The sequence below is a fragment of the Tenrec ecaudatus genome, chromosome 2 (genome assembly GCF_050624435.1).
Source record: "Tenrec ecaudatus isolate mTenEca1 chromosome 2, mTenEca1.hap1, whole genome shotgun sequence".
Taxonomy (NCBI): Eukaryota; Metazoa; Chordata; class Mammalia; order Afrosoricida; family Tenrecidae; genus Tenrec; species Tenrec ecaudatus.
The window spans coordinates 20,066,173-20,088,339 of NC_134531.1; the positions used below are offsets into that span (position 1 = coordinate 20,066,173).

General features: G+C 39.0%; 1 protein-coding gene across 2 annotated transcripts in view; it reads right to left on the reverse strand.

Annotated features, from left to right (window-relative positions):
- CDH12 (cadherin 12) overlaps positions 1–22,167 on the reverse strand; it is a 344,128-nt gene that overhangs the window by 20,096 nt on the left and 301,865 nt on the right. For both annotated transcript variants that reach the window (XM_075542993.1, XM_075542992.1), the window contains one exon: positions 17,357–17,493. In XM_075542993.1, coding sequence (XP_075399108.1) covers positions 17,357–17,493 — 137 coding nt within the window. The remainder of the gene's footprint in view (positions 1–17,356; positions 17,494–22,167) is intronic.

Sequence of the window (22,167 nt, forward strand, 5' to 3'; positions counted from 1 at the left end):
AATTTCAGTGAGTCACAGGTATATTGCATTATTTTAAAGATTACAGACATTATTTAAAAATATTTCCACAGCATATATATAAGAATTATTGTCCAAGTGATTAAAATTTTCCTATGAAACAAGTAAGAAGGGCACTTGAAACTATGAACTGCTAAGAAATTAAAACTACTATATTAAAATACACTGAAGTTATTTTGCTTCTTTATTTAAGACTGACATCTGCTTTTGAATAATGACCAGACACAGAACTTTTATTTTGTTACTGTGTACTAAATTTTAGCTACAATAACTTCAGTAATGGAATCTTAGGCGTTTTTTAACAAAAAAATTGAATTATAATAGTACAAACTGAGCGAGATATAATGATCTTGCTTGCAAATAATAGAGACTTTCTTTGGCTTTGCTCTTTAAATCAGTTCACTTTTAAATTACAAGTTAAGTACAATCGTGTCTAATAATAGCTCTGTTTAAGTTACAGTGGAATGATCTGTAGCTAGACTGCGAAATCCATAAAGAGGATTTAAATTAGTCGTATATTCTGATGCTCATAGTCAAGGATTGCCTTCTGTGATGTCTGCAGAAAAGAAGAATGATTTTGAAGAAAGGCAGATACATCTTTTCGGATGCCTCCAATCAAGATCTTCTTTAATCCATGAGCGTCATGACTATCATAAGGCAGGGACTTGAAAGAAATCCCAACTAATAAGGCAGCTCTAGAGTTTCCAGGACGGTAACTCTGCAGGAGGACACAGCTGTGCCTTTCTCCCATGCAGTGAGTGGCGTGTTCGAACCTCTGACCTAATCGTCAGCAACCCAGTGCTTCCAGACAGCATCACCAGGGCTACTTTCCTGACATCAAGGTCGTGCCTGCCATATTCAAGCCTTGAGTTTAATCCCGTGTATATGATGTATTGCTAATTGACTATATAAATGAATAAATTAACATTTAAAAACAGTTTGAACTGAGAAGGAAATGTGGGTCAGATCCCAATTCGCAAAAACAATCTGTCTTAGAAAGAAGCACATCTAGAATGATACTAACATCTTTCGACATGTTATCAGGAGAGATCAGTCCCTGGACGAGGGCACCATGCTTGGTAAAGCAGGTCAGTGAAATAGACTGACACGGTGACTGTATTGATGGACTGAAACATGACAACAATTGTAAGGATGGGCCAACACTGGAAAATGTTTCATGTTAATGTACGTGGAGTCCCTCTGAGTCATAATCAAGCAGAAGACACCTAACAGGAACAATAACTCTAGATATTGACCAATCTCTATCATGATAGTCAACATATAATCCTGTGTTTGCCCATGTTCAATAGGACCTCATTGTAGGTACCACTGCAATTCATATTAAACTAATATTTTCAAAATCCCACCCAGGGGGATTTCTTTAGTATAAACCCAAGATTATTAAATCATTACAGTATGCAATATCCCTTATCACCATTTTTAAACAAATGATTTTATACCACAAATAGTGTCTATATGTCAGTTGTTGAGCAATCAGATTCCAGAAGCTCATACCAAAAATATACAAGGCCAATAATTTAAGATTCTTTTTTTTTTATTCACTGTCACCACCAATCTAGAACACAGTGTCAATTGAATGTTTTCTTTCAGTTCCTTATTAAATTATTGGGCTAGTTTGTTTTTTTCTTTGAAAATTGCCATTGTCCACATCGTCCCATGGGTCTCTTGCTTGTTCTCCTGTGTTGCCCCTTGTTCCTTCTACCTCTTCAAATGTCCATGCTGAGGCGATTGCCCCAGTTCTCTTTATACGTACCTACTCACATTGACCTGCATATTGATGAATGCTCATCTCTTTATTTAGACCAGCAGTTTCAAACTGTGGGTCACGACCCCTTTGGGAGTCTAAAGGCCCTATCACAGGGGTCGCCCAATTCATAACAGTAGAAAATTACAGTTATGAACTAAAAATGAAAATAATTTTAGGTTTGGCGGTCACCACAACATGAGGAACTGTATTGAAGGGGCACGGCATTTGGAAGGTTGAGGATCACTGATTTCGACCAAATTTTGTTCCAGACTTCTTCACTAATAACAAATCCAATGGATTACACTTCTTTTTTCCATAGTGAGCACACTACATTGAATCTTTTAACATGTGAACTCATCACCTTTACCCATGTTTTCTACCTGTTTATGGTATAGCAGTCTCACTGCTGTCTTATCTGCACCACTACTGAATTCTTTCAATTTATTACCAAATCCAATCAGTATCAATTATTGTCAATTTATTCCCATATTTTCTCTAATATATTTTTCTTTTTGTCTCGGATGTCCCTATCAGTTTCTCTGAAAGCCACCACCGTCTCTTGTTCAGATGAGCACAAAATGCTCAGCAATTCAGATTTCCTTTTCTTCTCTATACACCAGACTGAAAACATATAATGTTCTTTTAAATATCACTAAAATAATGTTTTTTTTTCTTTGATCATAACGGTTTGACAGGATAAAAATCCAATCTCTGCTGTTGTCATTAGCTGCTGTTGGGCTCCCTTCACCTCACTGGACTCCCTCTATCCGAATCAAACATCACCCAGTCTTGTTCCCTCCTCACAGTTGTTGCTGTGGAGGAGGATGCTCACATTGCTGTAGTCACAGGGCAGGCTGTCTCCTGGGGGGTCTTCCTCCTTTTGCTGACTCTGTATTTCGAAGATGAAGGCCATCTCCAGGGTTTGAGATCTTCTGATGACATGTCAAAAGCAAGTGAGACATAGTCTCATTATTCTCCTTTTATTTTTTGCAAGTAATCAGAGGAGTATTCAACATCTTTCTCCAATACCATTAGTCAAATATCTCACTTTTATTTTCTGGTCTTTCTTATTCATTGCCAATTACCTGTAATGAGGAGATTGAAAATACCAAGGCTTGCGTCAGATGAACTTTAGTTCTCAAAGTGATATCATAGGATTTTTGTATTTAGAGACATTTCTTTCAGCAAATTTGCACAGTGAGTTAGGTAGGTTGATTTTTTAGCCTACTGTGTCCATAGCTGTTGACTATTTATTCATGTAAAAACAATTGAGGGCACCTTAAATATTGTCTCAATTTATCATGATGGTGTTTATTGGTTGAATTAGGCAAATCTTTGTTTTCTTTGGGGTTAGGTGGATTTCTTCCCACAATTCACACTCTATTAGTATTATTTCAAGTCTTCTTTTCTTTCAGCCAGTGATTTATGATTCTACAATTTTTTAATTGACTATCACCAATTGACTCGGGGGTTATGTCATCTACATATCACACATCGCTAATGAGCCTTTCCCCAATTCTCATGTTATATTCACTTTCCCAAGGAATAGCTTAATTGCTTGACAGTTAAGAATGATATAATGATTCAGATTTTACTTTTTTAGATCATGTATTATCACCTTGTGTTAGCTACTGCCTCATTGTTTTGTTGAGTTTCTGGAATGGTTTCCCCGATTGTTGCTTCTCAATGCCACAAGAATTCACGTAGCAGAAGCACCTTTTATGAGGGAAAAGGGAGTTTCAGGTAATACAGTCCCAGGGAGTGCATGCTTTCCCTGGAACAGTGGGTTGCAAGGCCACATGGGGAGCCCACATAAATCCGCACCCGAAAAAGGTTGTTTGGGATCCGTGAGAAAAAAACACTTGGAAAGGATACCGGAAAGGGAAATACATGAACCCAAATGAGAGAGTGGGAGAGAGAGAGAGAATGGAAAAATGGAAAAGAGAGAGCCCACCTTCCAGAAATGGAAAGGACAAAAGGAGGGTGTCTGCCCTCCATCCCTGCTTCTCACCGGACTTGAGGGCAGCGTGGTTGAGGGTATTGGCCAAGCCATTCTTAGTAGCTGAGTTTAGGTGTGGGTGTTGGTGTTATTGGCTTCTAATGTGCATGACCAGGTGGCCTTAATCCACAAGTCCAGGAGGTCTTCATCTGCTGTGCCCAGCTCTGGCTCTTTCTCATGGGTTTCTAAGGCATGCCTGATTTCTTTCTAAGCCCTTGACTGTGGCAGGGCCAGCTGAATTTCATTTAGCCTGCGCTTTCGGTGGAGACACCTCTCTTTATTCCTAATCTTCCTGCCTGTCAGTTTTGTATGGGCATAATCAAGTATAATGGAATTCCCTTTTATCACAATCGTATTCACAATTTGTTCTATTCTACACAGTCAAATGCCTTTGTGTAGTCTATAAAACAAAAGTGAATATATTTCCAGTAGTCTCTGATTTTAGCCAACATCAATATTACATCAACAATATTTGCAATTCCCTATGAGTGCATTATTGCCACTCTTTTTTTAATCATCTGCAACAAAATTTGTGTATTTACATAGTGATTGCTACAATAGGGTCAAACACAATTCTGAGGATGGTACAGAACTGGACAAGGATTTGTTCTATTGTACATTGAATCACTCTGAGTCTGAACTGACTCAATAGCACCTAGCAATAAGCACCTATCTCGGGTACTCTGGTGATGCTTCTGGACAAATTTTGGAAGGCTAATCGGAAATTCAGTGGTTCAAAACCACCAGCTGTTTTGAAAAAACATCAGTTCCTATAATGATTGACAGTCTTGGACATCTGACACAGTCTGTGAGGACTTAGCTACATCGGAATCAAGACAAATCTTTGAGGACTAAAGTACTTTGAGGACCAATGTATATCTGGCCCGAGTCAGGGTATTTTCAATGGTCTCATGGACATTTGAAAAATATACATTGAGAAACGAAGACCGATGAAAATTTTATTCATTTGAATTATGGTGTTGGTGAAGAATATTAAAAGTACCATGGACTGCCAAAAGAACAAAATCTGTATTGGGCAATGCACAGCAGAATACTCCTGAGAAGGATGGCAAGGCTTTGTCTCACATATTTTGCTCGTGATATCAGGAGAGACCGTTTCTTGAAAAAGGACATTGTGCTTGGGAAAGTGCTTGGACAGTGGGTAAAGAAGGAAGGCCCTTGATGAGACAGACTGGCACAGTGGCTTCAACAAGGAGCTCCAACACAGGAACCATCATGAGGATGGTTCAGGACCAGGCAGTGTTTGGTTAGGTTCTGCATAAAGTATTGATGAGTAGGAAATGACTCGCTGACACCAAACAACAACAGCATTGAATACTTAGATTATTAATAGATGTTTGTGCCTGCTTCTTCCCTTACTGTGTCATGCCCCATAAGCAAATCAAGATCCAGAAATTTACACAATTAATGTTGAATGGAAGAGGTGGCGGCATTACATTTTGTCGTCCAAACTTAGGATCTTACATCTGTTGCTATTCAAAAGGTTTTCTCTGAATGATCCCTCAAAATGATTCTAATTCCTGCTCTGTTCTTAGTCTGGAAGCTCTGGTATAACCTGTTTACTCTGGTTGATCCTTCTTGAAGTCCAGGAGACAAAGTGACATTCAAGCCACCTCAGAGAGACAAAGAGATAGATGACCGGGGCATATTACACCAGTCTTTTGAAATGGTCCCCAAATGCCCTTATCTTCTGATAGTTACACTCTTTTGCAATTACCTGCCTTTAAGTGTTGTCATGTCCTAATGATAGTAAACAGAGTGTGGTAAAAAATATACATGACATTTCTGAGATTAGGTTATAAAACACTGAAATTTACATTTTGGTATCCCCTTTCTTTTTCATTTGCTCATTGTTTTTCAAACCAGAGAATATATTTCTTTCTGTTTTGAGCATGCACCATGCAATAGCTGTAGTGTGTTGTTTCAACATGACCTCTTCCAAACCACCTAGCGTCTTATATGAAAGTACATTTAAATGCACTTGTCTGTGAGTTTGTCCCATTATGATGGCTCGAGGTGAACATGCTTTAGTGGAATTTCCAACCCAGGCATAGACTGTGAGAAAATTGAAAATGTCTACCAAACTCTTTGGTCTGAATGTGACCAAACATGCAATCAGAGTCATTGCTAATTATTGGTAGTTGGAATTCACAAGGTGGAAACAAAGAAGGCCCAGTAGTTAGAAAATATGGTCAAGGGAATAGAAATGAAGCATTTTGAATAAACAAGATCAAAGAAAAAAATCAATGCATATGATGTTGGTGTTGGTGTTGAAAATGGTGTTGGTGAAAAATGGTGAAAACACCATGGACCGCCAAATCTATGTTAGGAGCAGTACTGCCAGAGGGTTCCTAGGAGGCAATTATTATGAGACTTCATCTCACATTCTTTGGAAATGTTATTAGGAACGCCAGCACCTTGGGAGGGTATGTTGTTTGGTAAAGTGGAGGGGCGTGGGAGAAGAGGAAGGCATTGGTGTGATGGATTGACACAGTGTTTTCAATAGTTGGTTCAAATATACAGCAACTGTGTGCACAACCTGGTAGTATTTTGTTCTGTTTAATATAGGGTTTCTATAAGTCCAACCTACTGAATGGCACCTAACAACCACAGTTGTCCTGATTGTTATCTTTCATATGTTTCCATTCTTCTTCAGTCTTCATAATTCAATCTCCAACTTTCACATGCACATGAAAAAATTGAACATATCATGGCTTGGATCAGGTGCATCTTTTTTCTCAAAATGCTTTTCCACATTCTAAAGAGGTTTGGTGCAGATGTACCCAAGGCAACCTGTCTTTTAATCTCTTGATTGCGGCTTGTGTGCGCATTGATTGTGAATGTGAGAAAGGCGAAACCCTTAAAATCTTCCGTCTTTTCTCTGTGGATCAGGATGCTCGCTATTGGTTCGGTTGGGAGGATTTTGGTCTTCTTTACACTGGTTTGTAACCCATACAGAAGGCTCCAATCCTTCACTTCTATCACTGAGTGCTTCAAATGATTCTCAGTTGTATTAAGCAAGTTTGGTTTATCTGTATTATGTCAGGTTGTTAATCAACCTTCCTCCAATACTGATGCTGTAGTCTCCCTCATATAATCCATCTTCTCTGAATATCTGATACATATATATCTTAGGGTGAGAGGATACAACCCGAAGACAAACCTACCTGATGCCTGATGTTAAGCAATGCAGTGTTCTCTTATTCTATTCACACAATGCCTCTTGAGCCATGAAAAATTTCTACATGAGCACTATGGAGTGTTCCGGAAATCCCATTTTCTCAAGGATATCCATGGTTTGTTATGACACATACAGTTCAATTCCTTGGCTGTGGGATACAGAAAGATTTCTCCCAGTTGTCTCTCCCAAATATATGCCAAACCCAAGACGCTGCTTGCTACACATGGTAAATGACTGTACACTAGGAGATCAGCAAAAGTAGATCAGAGGTTATTCTCCTTAAGGGTATCAGCTATCTAGAGCAACCAGACTACATGGTCTAACTCACCCCAAATTGGGCCCACCCCCTTCTGACATTGCTCCCTTAAAGGAGTATCTGAAGGCAAGCCTGGGACCACTCAAGAATGACTAAGCTTAGGCTACTATATTGAGTCTAGGGCCCACCCATCTTGCCACATATGTACCCCTATTCCCTCCCTTTAATATTGCATGTATGCCCCTAGGTCCTCCCCCTCCTATGGCTTGTATTGCCTGTTATAACCTCTTCCTATGACGTAGATTGCTATTTGTATCCAGAGGGCTTGCATGCCCCGAATGGCATATAAACTTTGGTTAGAAATCAAACCTCACAAGAGCTCTCTCCTGCTCTCTCATCTCCCACCTCCACATGTACCACCAAAGAGGAAATGTGTCTGACTTCTTTATTGTACTCTCTCTCCCATCTCTCCCTTTTCTCTATGACCTGACTATAATCTTTATATATCTTAACCGAACAATTGCGCCTACCGAACCCGTGATTAGTTGTGGGGGGCTGGCTACCCCCACACTTGGCATAGCAAATAACACATAAGGAAGCATCCCTCTGGTGTTCTCTTCTTTCAGCCAACATCTATTTGACATCAACAATGACAACTCTTGTCCCATATCCTCTTCTGAATCAAGCCTGAACCTCTGGCAGCTCCCTGTCAGTATACCCATGCAACCATTGTTGGATGATCTTCAACAAAACTGAGTGATTTTGTTCCATAATTTGAGCATTCCGTTGGGTCACCTTTCTTTGAAATAAGTACAAATATGGATCTCTTCTAGTCTGTTGGCCATGCGGCTGCCTTCTCATTTCCGTGGCATAGTGTTTTCCTGTGTCTAGTCAGCTTGTGGAAATATTTGAAATGGTATTCCATCAATTCTTAGAGCCTTGTTGCTGGCTCATCCTTTCAGTCCAGCCCAGACTCCTTCTTCCAGCACCATTGGCTTTTGTTCATATGCCACCTCTTGAAATAATATCTCAACTAGTTCTTTCTGGTACAGTGACTGTGTGTACTTTCCATATGTATTTGAATGATTCCTGTAACATTCACTATTTTTCCCACAGAAACTTTCTATATTGAACTCCAGTTTTGAATTTTTCCTGGAATGCTTTCACCTTAAATTATGTGGAGAGTATTCTTCCTTTTTGGTTTTCTAACTCTAGGGCTGTATGTGTTTCAGTATAGTAATTTACTATCTCTTTTAAGCTGTCGTGTTAAATTTTCTATTCAGCTCTTTGATTTTATTCTCCACCAACACCCCGCTCCCCACCGCCATTTGCTATTCTATGATTTAAAAGCAGTTTCAGGGTGGTATCTTTTGACACCCACTTGGATCTCTTTTCTCTCTTCACTTTCTTTTGAATTACATTTGATTTTGTCATAAACAATGTTGTTGATGTCATGCACCAGCTCAAGTCTTTTGTTATTAATGTTCAATGAAGCATATCTGTTCTTGAAACTCAGGTAGGATATGTTCAAGGTCATATTTTGGCTCTTGTGACCTTGTTTTCATTTTCATCAGCTTCCTGCTGAACTTACATGAGTGAGTGATGGTATGTCCCACAGGGAGCCCTCGGCCTAGTTTTAACTGCTAATTTTGAGTTTTCCATAGTCTCTTCTCACACATGTAGTCAACCATGCCTGTGTATTCCGTCTGTAGAAGTCCATCTGAATAGTCACTCTTTGTGTTTTTTTAAAAAAGGTATTTGCTATGAACAAGCTGTTGACGTTGCAGAATCCTCTCATGCGTTCTCCAGATTTGTTTCTATCACCAAGATCATATTTTCCACCCAGTATTCCTTCCGCTTTGTTTCCAACTTTTAAATTCGAATCCCAATAATTAGCAGTGCACTTTGATTGCATGTATGATCAATTTCTGACCAAAAAAATTGGTAAAAATCTGCAATTACTTAATTAGCCTTCGAGTTTGGCACACATTGGAATCCTAGTTTTATTGATCTATATAGTAATAGATTTTCTCCTACCACAGACAGCATTGCAGTTCAAGATAGATGGTGATAGATCTTTTTGAAGATATATGCAACCCCATTCTTTCTATCATGTCATTCCTGGCATAGCAAACCGTATGATTTTCTGGTTCAAACTCAAATACTGGTCCATTTGAGCTCACTAATGACTAGGCTATCTATCACTATAGGTTCCATTTCATGTTTGATGACTTCCAATTTTCCTAGATCCATATTTCATATAATACTAGCTCTGATTATTAATTGAAATGATATCTGTTTCTTCTCATTTTGAGTCATACCTACCCTGTCCACAAATAAAGATCCAAAGGCTTTCCTCCCGCAAACTTTATTCCTTCCGCGTCACCATGATTGACTCTATTTTGAAAAGACCAATCTTCCTGTCATATTTCCTGTGACTTCTGACCCAAGGGATCCGTCATGTGGCACCATATCTGACAATGTTTCTCCGCCACTCATTAAGCCATCACTGTCTGACAATGTTTTCATTCTATACATAAGGTTTACAGCAGCTACTTCCTCTGAAGTGAACTGCTGATTCCTTTTGTGTGGTCTACGAGCTATGCTGAAACATGTTCCTTTAGGGTGACACTGCTGGAATTTTCAATACTAAGGACATGGCTTCTGACATCACAGCAATACACAAGACACTACGGGGCAGTTAACTAACAGACAGATGGTGTTCAAAGACAACTAGAGCCACAAGAGACAAATATTTGGTGAACTCACTTCTACTACACTCTATATACTCATGTAGATGCCAAGTTTTTCAGTACATTTTAATGCAGTTTTTGTGGTAAAATTAGCTGCCTTGGCCAAATATTCGGGTTGGCTTATACTCGAGTATATATGGTAAGCAAGAACATCTTTTAGATATAAAAGTGTATACCACAGTAGGAAGAAGGGAAAGAAGACGGAATGTTTCTATGGATGGCTGGATTTATGCAAATGGTGGACAAATACTATGGACATGATAGCTACAGGGGCTGCATAAGAGTTCAGCAGAAAGAATATGATAGTGTCAAACATTATACATGTAGAAGTTTTTGAATTGGTGGGTGTTTTGCACTGCATATTGTCAACACAGTAAAAGTTTTACTTAAAATAATACACTCCACTAAATTTAAGTTTCCCTAAATTTAGCATTTAGTAAGCAATAAACATGCAACAAATATAACCAATGCATGACCATCTGGATAACTAACTTGACCAAAAAAAGAATTTTCTCAGATAACAGCTACTTCTTGTACAATTATTTACAATATTTTTCAAGGATTTGATGTGGTTATTTGTTATCCCTTTTGATATTTATAACTAATGACATTTATTATAGTGATGCACACAGATATCAGAATAACTATAACACATTTCATGTTGAGAGTTTCTGATGATTTGAATTAAGTGAATTTTTGGATTGTCTCTTTTAATATTCTTAAGGTTAATATAATATAAATGGCAAAGCAACTGTGCATAAGAGAATTATTAATAGTCTAATAAAATTATTTGGACTTCCAACTATAGCAACATTGATTAATGACAACTTTTTAATTAATTTGAAGTAGTTCAATCATTGTACCATTTCATATAGCCTGAGAGCTTTTATAGAAAGGTCAGGGCCAAAACATATGCTAGTTCAATCTGTAATAAGGTATACTTATGCAATTTAGTTCTTGTTGGCTGGGCAAGTGTGAGCTATTTATTTCACATTCATTCAGTATAATGATAGTTCTCTGCTCAGCTGGCTAGTTTGATCAATGAAGACAATCTTACTTGTTAGAATTAAATAAAGTTTACTTTTAAGCTCTCAGCATTCAAACAAAATAAAAGCCCACAAAAGCAACTCTTATTGCATGCTTTATCATTATCATAGGTTATCTGTTTAACTTCACACTGACAAATTGTTTGTCCCATGAGACTGCCACTCAGTGGTCTAGAATGATATAGGGGTAGAACTTTTCAGAACATACTTTGGTGCCTTTATTAAATTGTATATGAATATGAATTAGGTGACTCAGTTGCAATTGCCTCTATGAAACTATGAGTGCCAATGTAACTTATTAGAATATACTAAGTTTACCAAAGGTGTATTTATAAATACAACCAATAGTTCAGAGTGGTAGAGTCACTGCACCAATTATATCAATAATCACCATATCAGAGTTACTTACATTTGAAATTTCAAAATTTTCAGGAATCAATGACTTTTGATTTTACTGTAGAGGTTCACACTGCCCTTATATTTTCCTAAGACTATGGTTGAAGGTTCTACACCTTTTTTTTACATTTTAATGAGTATATAATTCACATATAGCACAATTTAATAGTTCAATCATATTAAGAAAATCGGTGAAATCATCACTACAACCAAATTGTAGAACATTTTCTTCTTTCTTATAGTTATTGTCTCCATTTCCTCCCAACTCCCCTGCCATGCCCCTAGGCAATTATTACTAATCCAGTTACTGCCCCCATAGATATATCTATCCTACATTTTATATACAAAACATATTCAAAAGCAAAACAAGAAACAAACAAATAAAAAACCCAACCCAATAACAGTTATAAAATAAAACAGAGAAAAAGTTAAATAAAAGAGAAAGCATAAAATATTAAAAATTGGGAAAAAATTCAAAATGGGTCAAAAGGAGATCAAATGTTACATTTAAACCTGACTTCATCTGTCATAACTAAATATAATAGAGGAAGGACATATAGTGGAAGACAAAATAGATAACTAGAACCTACTATAAACAAAACACCCATGTACACCAACAGACTTTATAGAAAGTAAAATGAGAGCCCACAATCTGGAAAAACTCTTTAGCAATCACCCAAAGGGCAAGCATCTAATTGTTGCAATCTACAGGATTCTACAGCATCTGAATAAGATAAAAGACAAATAACATACCTTCATAGCTTGGTGATGATTCAGTGGTGAGGAAATATCCATAAAGGTCCACTACTTATCATTGCTTTGTCTTGACCACTTTACAGTCAGGTTTTTCTCCCCCTTATCCCTGACCCCCATAAATTAAAATCACTCCCATTGAGTCAATGCTGACTCACAGTACTCCTCTGTGGGTTTCTGAGACTGTAACTGTTGAGGAGAATAGAAAGCCTAGTCTTTCTGCAACAGAGCTTCTGGTGGTTTCAAATGGCTTTTCATGAGGATTACAGCCTAACCCATCACCAATACACCACCAGGGCTCCCCATAACCCACTGTAATCTGCTCCCCAAACCTAACACAGTACTCAAAGAACACGTTGCTTTAGCAGTCAATGCTGAGAATTGACATACGATATCAATACACTTTTCCTGTTAAAGCATTTTCTTTCCTTATTCATGCTTATCATTCTGATTGCAAAAGCTTTCATCTAAATAAAGTCTCTCCATTTAAAAATTCAGATATGCCTTTATTTATCAAAATTAATGGCAGCCCACTGGGAGTTTAGGACAGCTACTAGACTAGATGAAGAGAGCCATCTGGAGTTAATGTATGGGGGCCTCTTATTTGTCCTTCAGTGAAATGTACACCGAGTTTATGTGTTCATCTGAATGTTTGGATTCAGTTAGATAACTTTCTACTGAATGTTCACTTATTATGAACACTTCTATGGCAAATAGAAGTTATTTTGATGTATTACCTATTATTATTTGTTATTTACTGTATATAAACAATTAAAGCAAACACACCATGATTTACTGAGGTCCTACAGTAATTTTTTAGTTAATAGTTTTCTTACAAAAATTCCCCAAAAGAAAGATTTCCTACCATTAATTCTGAGTAAATGGCATATTTGATAATTCACATGAATAGGAGGATAGCATCCATGTCTTTAATATGATATGCTCTAAGAAGCTGGAAAAAATCATTTCCCTAATAAGCTAAGATTAGTGGAGAATTTATAAAATAACAGAAACATTTCTTGTGATACTATGGATGATCAGGCAGTCCAATTGAGTCCTTCTCCCTGATAGAACTTAATAAGGAAGGAAGGAAGAATTGGAAGGAGATGGAGCCACAGAGAAGGCAATTATCTGAGCAGGTCGTGGCTGTGTGATTTTCATCAAGGTCAAGTAGGTAGTACAGAAGGAGCAGAAACTGAAAATAAATTATCCACTGCCCCAAGAAAGTTTCCTTTTGAGTAAGGGCTTCTGGAATTCAGATAGGTCTGATCGAAGTCATGGTGTATTCAATTACTTCAGACACTTGTGAAAGCTACACAAAAGCAGAGAAGGCAAGGAATGGATGCATTTGAATCTTGGTGTTGATGAAAGGTCTTGAAAATACCAGGGATGGAACAAAAGAAAAATTAACATGGGAAGAGGTACGGGCAGACTGTTCTTTAGAAGTGAGAGCGAAGAGAAGCATTGTGTGATTTACTTTGGATATCACAAAGGAGAGACCCATCACGGAGGACAGACAGCATGCTCAGCAAAGTTGAGGGTCAGAAAGAGGGCAAGACTTTCAAAGAGATTTCTTGGCCCCATGGCTACAGTGATGCGCTCAAGCGTAGCAATGAGTGTGGGGATGTCCTGAGCCTGGGCAATGTTTGATTCTCTTGTAGCTAGCTTTATATATGAACTGGGACCAACTAGTCTGCACATAACAACAACAAAATATATATTTCAGGTGCCCACATCAAGTCCCTGCACAGAGTATGTGTCAAGACCCCCAAGATGAGCTCCCAGAATTTGTACAGTCACCGAAGACATGCTGTCAGTCTCTTTCAGTTTCAGAAGCAATGGTGGTCAATGGAACGTTAGTTAAGAGAAAGAGAGATTGATGCATTTTTTCTCTTTCTTCCTTTCCACTTCAACCTCCTGGAGGAATCTAATACTTGAAAAATATATGTGTGTATCGGGGACAAAGTTGTCTCAGATACAGAGGTACAATCTCAAGCCCCTTTTCCTGCAGTTCCTTCACCAAGCACACGCCCAGTGTATACTATCATCACATTCATTCTCATTTGCTACGTTCATCCAGTGCCATGCAGCGCGTGACAACAGTGAAGAGCAGCTTCACGTCGTTTCTGTTTAATCTACCTTATGATTTTGTGAATAAGATTTCAGGTAAGGCTTTGCCTAGGAGAGTATCTTACTTCAAATATCCTTCACGCAGGTGACTTTGTGGTACTCATACGGTCGATATGAGTGGGAATCCACTCAGAGGCAGTGTTTTTGTTTGTTTGTTTTCTAAGAGATTCCAAGATAGTTTTACCCATGTCTATTGCAAAAGTAGGGATAGCTTAAGGCTAAGATCAGAGACTTCCAACCAGAGCACCTACAGGCCAGAGTTCTAAATGAGCAAGGCCAGTCTTCCAACCAGCAAGGCCAGTCTTCCAAGCAGCGAGGGAGAGACTGTGTGGTATTTTATGTTAGACTAACTTAGAAAAATCAGAGTGAAATGGGTGTTATTAAACTAGTTTAAGATGTCGAAGAAGATAGGAAAGAAAGGTGTCTGACTAATCCTGGTTGGAAGCAATTGTTGAAGACAAACAAATTGTTTTATATTTATACCCTACTGCGTGGAGACTGTTCAAAAAGCTCTCAACAGAAATATTCACAGTTAGCTGTTCCCTGTGTTGAAAGGTAAAATTAGCTGCCAAATGGTTATGCATTTCCACCAGATGCACACAAGAAAATAACAAGCAGACTAAATGAAAGATATTCAGAAGGGATTTCCCCAAACCTTTCAAAAAGGACTATAAACAGAAGAACTAGTAAGATGAACTTCTTTTTAAAAACAACTCTGTCCAGAGCTAAATGATCCCACCTCCACCCCAGTGAATTATTTTAGAAATTGATGATAATTTTCTTTGGTTATTGAGCAATACATGCTTAGCAGTACATATTCTTTGTGAATGATTCTTTTCTGGGCTAACTGGAAGCAAACACAAAGAATATAACCCACCCTACCCGCCAAACAAAAAGTCTCTGCCTTAGAGCCAATACTGGTTTAAAGTGACCCCCCTGGGATTTGCTGAAACTGCAACTGTTTGTGGGAGTAGAAAGCCCAGTCTACCTCCCACGGAGCTGCTGCTGGTTTTGAACTGCCGGCCATGGGTCTCTGATTTTAAAACTACAACTACTGTTAGGATAAAAATAGATGGGCTGTAACAGAATGGGCAAAAGCATGCAGAACAGAATTAAAATTCTTCACAAAGTCCAGCCTTACTGGACCACTTTAGACAAGAGTTCTTCCTGAGACTATGGCGTTCTCATGTTCTTTAAAACTTGAGTTTTTTTTTAAAAAAACTTTAAAAATAAGTCCCTGAGATAACCTCCCAGCAGAATATCATCTTATCCACTCCATTGCCATCGAGTGCATTCAAACCTACAAAGACCCAATAAAGGGTTTCTGAGGCTGTAATTGTTATAAGGACCGATAGCTTCAATTTTATCCCACTGAGCTGATGGTGGGTGTCAACCACCTACTTTAACAGCAGTACAAAGCCTCCTGTGGCAGTTACATAATCTACTGTCAAGTTAAGCGAAAGGGTGGAGTCTAGCCTGCCTATCAGCTGAGAGCCATTGAGGCCTTTGTGTTGGCATGGCCTTCTCCTGAGGATTCTGGTAACCCCTGTCTTCCTCCCAGGAGGGGGGACACACACTCTCTCTGCTTTCCCTTTCTTGCTGTTGAGAGCTGGAAGAGACACATGGAGAGCCACGCCAACATTGAGATGTGTCCACTGCCACTGGATCCACTGGACTGTGATCTTCCTGTATTCCGCATCCCTGCATGTGCTGTGGGAGCCTACGGATAAATTTATGGACTAGTATCGGACTTAAGGGCTAATATTGAACTTATGGACTTGATGCGGACTAGGCTGGGGTGTTTTCTCGATGTACAATTGCTCTTTGATGTAAGGTTCTTTCGTATACACATAGGAGTTTACACTTGTTTCTCTTGTTAACCCAGATGAACACACCTCCCCAACAGTACCACCAGAGCTCCTGAAATGCTCAAGGGCCCCAGATAAAAGGACCAAGTTCTCTACACTCAGAAAGAGTACTTTGTGATTGTTGTTCATTGCTGTTAGTTTCTTGTGGTTGTTAGTACTGTTTCTGTATAGTAAATCCAGGAGAGGTACTTGGTGACTGGGGGGAAACAGGAGGCAAGGGTGATGAGTGCAAGAACCAAGACAACGTTCTAAAATGAACTATGTTGGTGACTGTACTCCTTGCCTTCATGTGATTGAACTATGGAGTTGCATGATTTCTGAGTTATATTCTAATAAAATTCTTTTTTGTTTAAATGTGTTATGGTTCAGAAGCTCAGAGAGGCAGTTCTAGCCCATCCTCTAAACTCATTATGAGTTGGAATGGACTTCTGGGTTGTGAGGGCTGTTTGTGTGTTTCATGGTGGTCTAGATAACAAAATACACAATAGCAACAACAACAAGCTTCTAAATGATACCTAAAGGTAAACAATAAAGCAAAGATGAGACGACAAGGGTCAGGGAAAGCAGAATTCTGGAAATGGACCCAGAGAAAGCAAGTATAGAGAACGCTGACACATTGTGAGAAATCTGAGCTCACTGAGCAATGTGCATGGCGATTGTCAATGTCAAAGGAGACCTAATTTGCTGAGAAAAATAGTAAAATGCTATTTCAGAAAATTTTTCATTTTCATAAAAAAAAAGAGTGAAGAAGGTTAATTTAAAGAGAAAAATCCTCTGTAATGTCAGGTCACATTTCAGATTAGGCGATATTTAATGATCACCTTTTCTTCCTGCCTGGTCTGTGCACCTTCCAATGCTACTGACAGTGACTTTGTGGGGCAAACAGCTGTGACTGGTGGATTTTTCAGGCTACAGAGTAAAAAGAAAGGCTCTCGCACAATGAACCCCCTTCTCAATATGCAGGCAATCCTGCAAGCAGGGCTCACTGGCAGCTGTCACAATTTCAGTGGACTTATGCTACGAAGAAAAGAAACAGGTTTCCGCGTTGCCCCAGGAGACCACTCAGCTGTCAGTCCCAAAAGAAAAAGCACCTGAGCCAGGACTCACTGATAGGGTTAAATCCAAAGAAGTGCAATAGAACATTGATTCCATCCACGCCATACTTACTAACTTTACTCGCAATTATGGAGAAATTATACTGCGCAGTGCTTTCTCTGTCTAGTAATTCATTGGTGGCAATGGTTCCGTCAGCTCCATCTATTGTAAAGTAGCTGTCCCCATCACTCTTCCCATCTATGAAGTACCTGTATATGAAAAGAGTAGATGCAAATGTGCAATGGTTACACATTCATCATAATGGCAGTCAGCCTCACTTGACACAGTTCCTGATTTTCCGCCCTGTAGCTATTACCCACCTTGCAATAAAGAAGAGTGTAAATGACAGCTTCTTTATTGCAAAGCCAGTGTGCTCAAGGGGAGGCTGGAAATAATGAAAGATTTAGTACTCCTGCTGTTCATATTATTTTAGGGTCCTGACACCTTGAAAGCTCAGCAGAGACTCAAATCCTAAAGCTGACCACGGATTTCCTTAACCTGCTGAATAGTAAAACTTTTTCAAGCCGTGAAAGGTTTTTAAAAGGTGGCTGTGGGAGGAACTGGTGGGAGTCAGGGTGGAAGGCATCTGGATGCCAGGATGTAAGTGAAATTTGTGAATTTATCTAGGGATAAAACAATAATAATGATAATCATGTTTTGGAAAGGAAGGGGATATTTTTGACAGCCATTTGGGCCATGGCACAGAAATGCCTCCCTTATACACATATAAAAGGACCCGTTCATCTAATGTGCTACATACATATACATATCAGAACAGCATGCACCCACCCACCCCAATAAAAAGAAAGAAAGAATGAGAGATATGCCCTTGGCTAATGCTAATAGCGTTTCTTTATCTTCCGTGTTAGCCAACAAACATACTGGATAGTAATGGATGCTGCTTTCCATTGCAGCTGGACTAAACTATCAAAGGAAATGACAACCAAAAGAGAAACTGAAGTCATAGAAAGCTTTCAGTAACACTAGATGATAGAAAGTACTTAAACATAATTTTCACCCATACATTCAATAGTAATGCTAATTAACTAATATTTTGAAAGCAACAGACACTTCTAAAAATGTATTCAGTTATTTTATAGCCCCAGGAAAGCCTTTTGAAAGAATATTAGGAATTTCCCCAAGGAAATTAATAATATACTTTTTAAATTTTCACCGAGGCATGGACACATTAAATAATTGGCCCAGGTCACATTGTTAGAAAATTTCAGGGCTGATCTTTGTACCAGATAGTCAATGTTGTCTGTCATCATATAGTCTTATCAATGGTAAAGAAAAGGTTTTCTGTAAAAAGGATTTGTGAATCATAAGGAACAAGGCACAATATATCATCATTATTCTGGCCTGAGGGGCAAAGATAAGGGTTTACAAGTAGTAAGTAAAAGGATATGACATCATTGTAGTCAGCTCATCTGAATTCCCAGGTCAAAGCAAGTGATTGGTTTGTTCGTCATGAAAATTTCGTGAATGGAATTCCTACCTGGACAAGCAAGTATTTTATACGGACAGAGTCTGCATGTCCTTTTAGTGCACTTCGGAATGAATATACTTTGCAAATGAGATATCTGATTTCTAAAATTGTCAGCGGTTGATAGTAACAGGTTTCTGAACCAGAGATACTGAGCTGTATAGCAACGGAATATGAACTGTGCTGTGAATTTGCCTTTTTCTTCATGACATTTCTGCTGCAGATTGGAGAGATGACAAGGCATTGATGCCTACCATTTTAATGTAGTGTCCTGGCTCATATGAATGCTCTCGAAAATTATAACTAACTTAAGACACATTTAAATATCAGGGAGCACAGCTTAATTTTCTCTCCTGCATATTTCTATTTTCTGAATAGTAATGCATCTTTCACATGTCTCCCAGTAACTTTATTCACGGGGTGCAGGCCCGATAGGAGGAAATTGATGCCTGCATTAGAGTTTAAACCCTACGCACCTCACTTTGCAAAAGGGTATGAATGGCACTGACCGCCCTAAATCCATTCGCACAGCTCTCACACAGAGGAAGCCTCCCTTGAATTCTTTCTGGTCATTAACCCGGGCTGTAGATTATCTTGCCCTCAGGTAGAGTGCCTGGGAAAGTAGATTACCTCCACCCCTCTGCACCCAGCCCAGGGAGGAGCAGTCTCTCTTAGTAGCTTGCCTGTATGTGGCCTGGATGGAGGTCACCTTATTGGGGAAGTACATGGGGTCACGTAGACATGAGTGGTGCCCTATCTGTCTTAGCCTGACTGCCTTGGTTGGAGGGTCCTTGACCATCTTGTAAACCTCTTAATCTAACATAATGTCCGTGTCCCAAACATGGTTCTGTCCCTGTTTCTGTAGATCCTTCTGCCACTGTTAAGTGTTGATCTGCCGTCAATCATGTTTTTGTGATACTTTCCTTTGGCCTCCCAAGCCTTTTGTCAAGCTTTGTATCTTAGCAAACCTTTGGATGCCCTTTTAACCTCATCCTAAGGGCCTCCTTCATTCAGATAATATGTCTCACTCTTTGTGTGTCTTAGTCTAAGACTTAAGAAATGTCCTCCTTAAGTTATATTTGAGATGAGGTCTCTTGGATCAGGAAACATGCCTCATTGATTACATTACACTTGAAAGAGTTGCTGACGTAGACTATGTTGAAATATTCTATTTATTAAATATGTAATTACTGCACACTATCCATTACTCATTGTTTGTACAAGGACCGAGAGGCAGATACAAATAAATATGATGCTTGCCATTGAAGAACACAATTGGGGGAATGTGACTTCCTCGCCCTGTAGATGGACATGTGATTGAAGCTCTTAGAGAGATTCATCCCAGAAGGCACTCTCATAGTGACCAGAATTGTAACTGCATGCCTCATTGTTTTCAATATTCACAGAGTTTTTATATTCAGCTTTTCACCTTACAAATAAAATACAGGTGTGTTACCATTCCTGGGGGAAAGTGTGCTAGTGGCGTAGTGGTTAAGCATTGGGCTAAGATCTTCATGGTGGGCATTTCAAAGTCACTAGCAGCTCCAGCTATAAAGACTGGACTTCCTACAACCAAAAACAGTTGTAGTCTCTGAAATCCACAGAGGGTCGCTATGAGTCAGCATTGACTAGAAGGCCAAGAGATCAGAGGAAAAAAATACAATTTCTCTTGCTGTGCCAGAAAGCCTTTTCCAGTCTTAGCATATCAATAGGGCTCCCTCCTATTGTTACTATCTCAATAGGCTCCAGAGGCCAGAGATTAGTATATGAAGACTCTTCTTAGCTCTGGTTTCCAGAGAAGCTGACAGACCAATTATTGTGGTTAGGCTGAATTATATTTCAATGTCCTCTGAATGGTGGTTTATGATCCTCACAAAAATCTATATTAAAAGCTTTCAATATCTGTTAGAGTCATAAAAAAGACCTTTCAGGAGAATAAGACTGAGACACCTTCCCAAAGCGAGTGGTTTAGGTAAACCTTCCTTTAGTTTCTGTTTGGTTAACGTGGAGGCTGTTGTGAATTTAAAGAGAAAAGATTGATGTGCATGAGAGGATGGGGGGAGGAGCATTTCAATAAGCTGTAAAATGACCATGGAGGTATGTGTAGAAAACTATAAATTGTTAGGGACTATTATAGAAAAAACATGCGGTCGATACTATGAATACCAGAGCCTTATTTAAGGTAGTCAATGAGGTAGGAGCTGCTGCTCAAAATGATTAACACCTTAGTGTGTATTGTGAGAATCTGATTAAAATGTTGGTGGTGCCAGGGGCCCTCTAGTTGCCTCTGACCCTTAGGGGCCCAATGAACCTAAAACAGAACAAGCACTGCTGCTCTTGAACATCCTCATGATGGTTTCGTTTGTGCTCATTGTTGGAGCCATTGTGAGAAAATTCCTCTATTTTACCAACTCTCTCCGTTCCCTAGCACGGTCCTTTGCTAGGGACGGATCTTTCTGGAACATATGTCCTAAGTACTTCAGACAAGATCTCATCATCCGCACTCCTAAGAAACATTCTGGCTGTAACTCTTCCAAGACAAAGTGTTTGTTCTTCTGGCCCTCAAAGTATTTTCAGTGTTCTTCACAAACACAATAATTCAAGGCACCAATTCTCCCGTGGCCTTCCTTATTCACTGTCCAGCTTTCATAATACATGGAATATGATTGACAATACCATGATGTGTTTTCGGCACACCTTAGCCCTTATGGATAAAAAGTAGATAGCTCTGAATGAATATTTTGGATACACTGGAAGCAACCAAGTCTGTAAGTATATTCTGTAATCCAGAGCCTTGCCAAGAGATGTTGAGAATTAAATTGTTGGCGTTGTTGTTGTTGAGTGCCATCCAGTTGATTCCAATTCATAGGAATCTTCAGCACAACAAAATTGAACACTGCCCAGTCCTGCACCATCTTAATCATTCTGTGCTTGAGCCCGTAGCTGCAGTCACCTCAGGAATTATAGTAGGATAGGGATAATACAGAGAAGATACTGGTTGAACTACTATTTGAAATGGAAATTCCTCAAAGGTTGGCGATTTGGGGGATGGGAGGAAGAGAACTGAAGAGGCAGTGTGGGATTGGGCGTGCTGAGTGCCGATGAGAGGAAGGACTGCAAAGGAGGAAGGAAAGTGAGGTTAATTTTAGGATTGTTGACTTTGAGTTCTCAGTGGGATTTCTAAGAAGAATTGCCTAGCAAGAATTAGAATCATTGACCCAAATACCAAGAACAATTCAGGAACAGACTCGGGTTTAAAAATAGAAATCCTGTAGAGCTTGCTGAGTAAAATATAGTGCTGTGGGCAAGGAATAAATAACCCCATACAATTGTATGTGATTTTTAGCAAATGCTACCAGTGCACTTTTTACCAAGTAATTTTGCTTCTTATCCACGA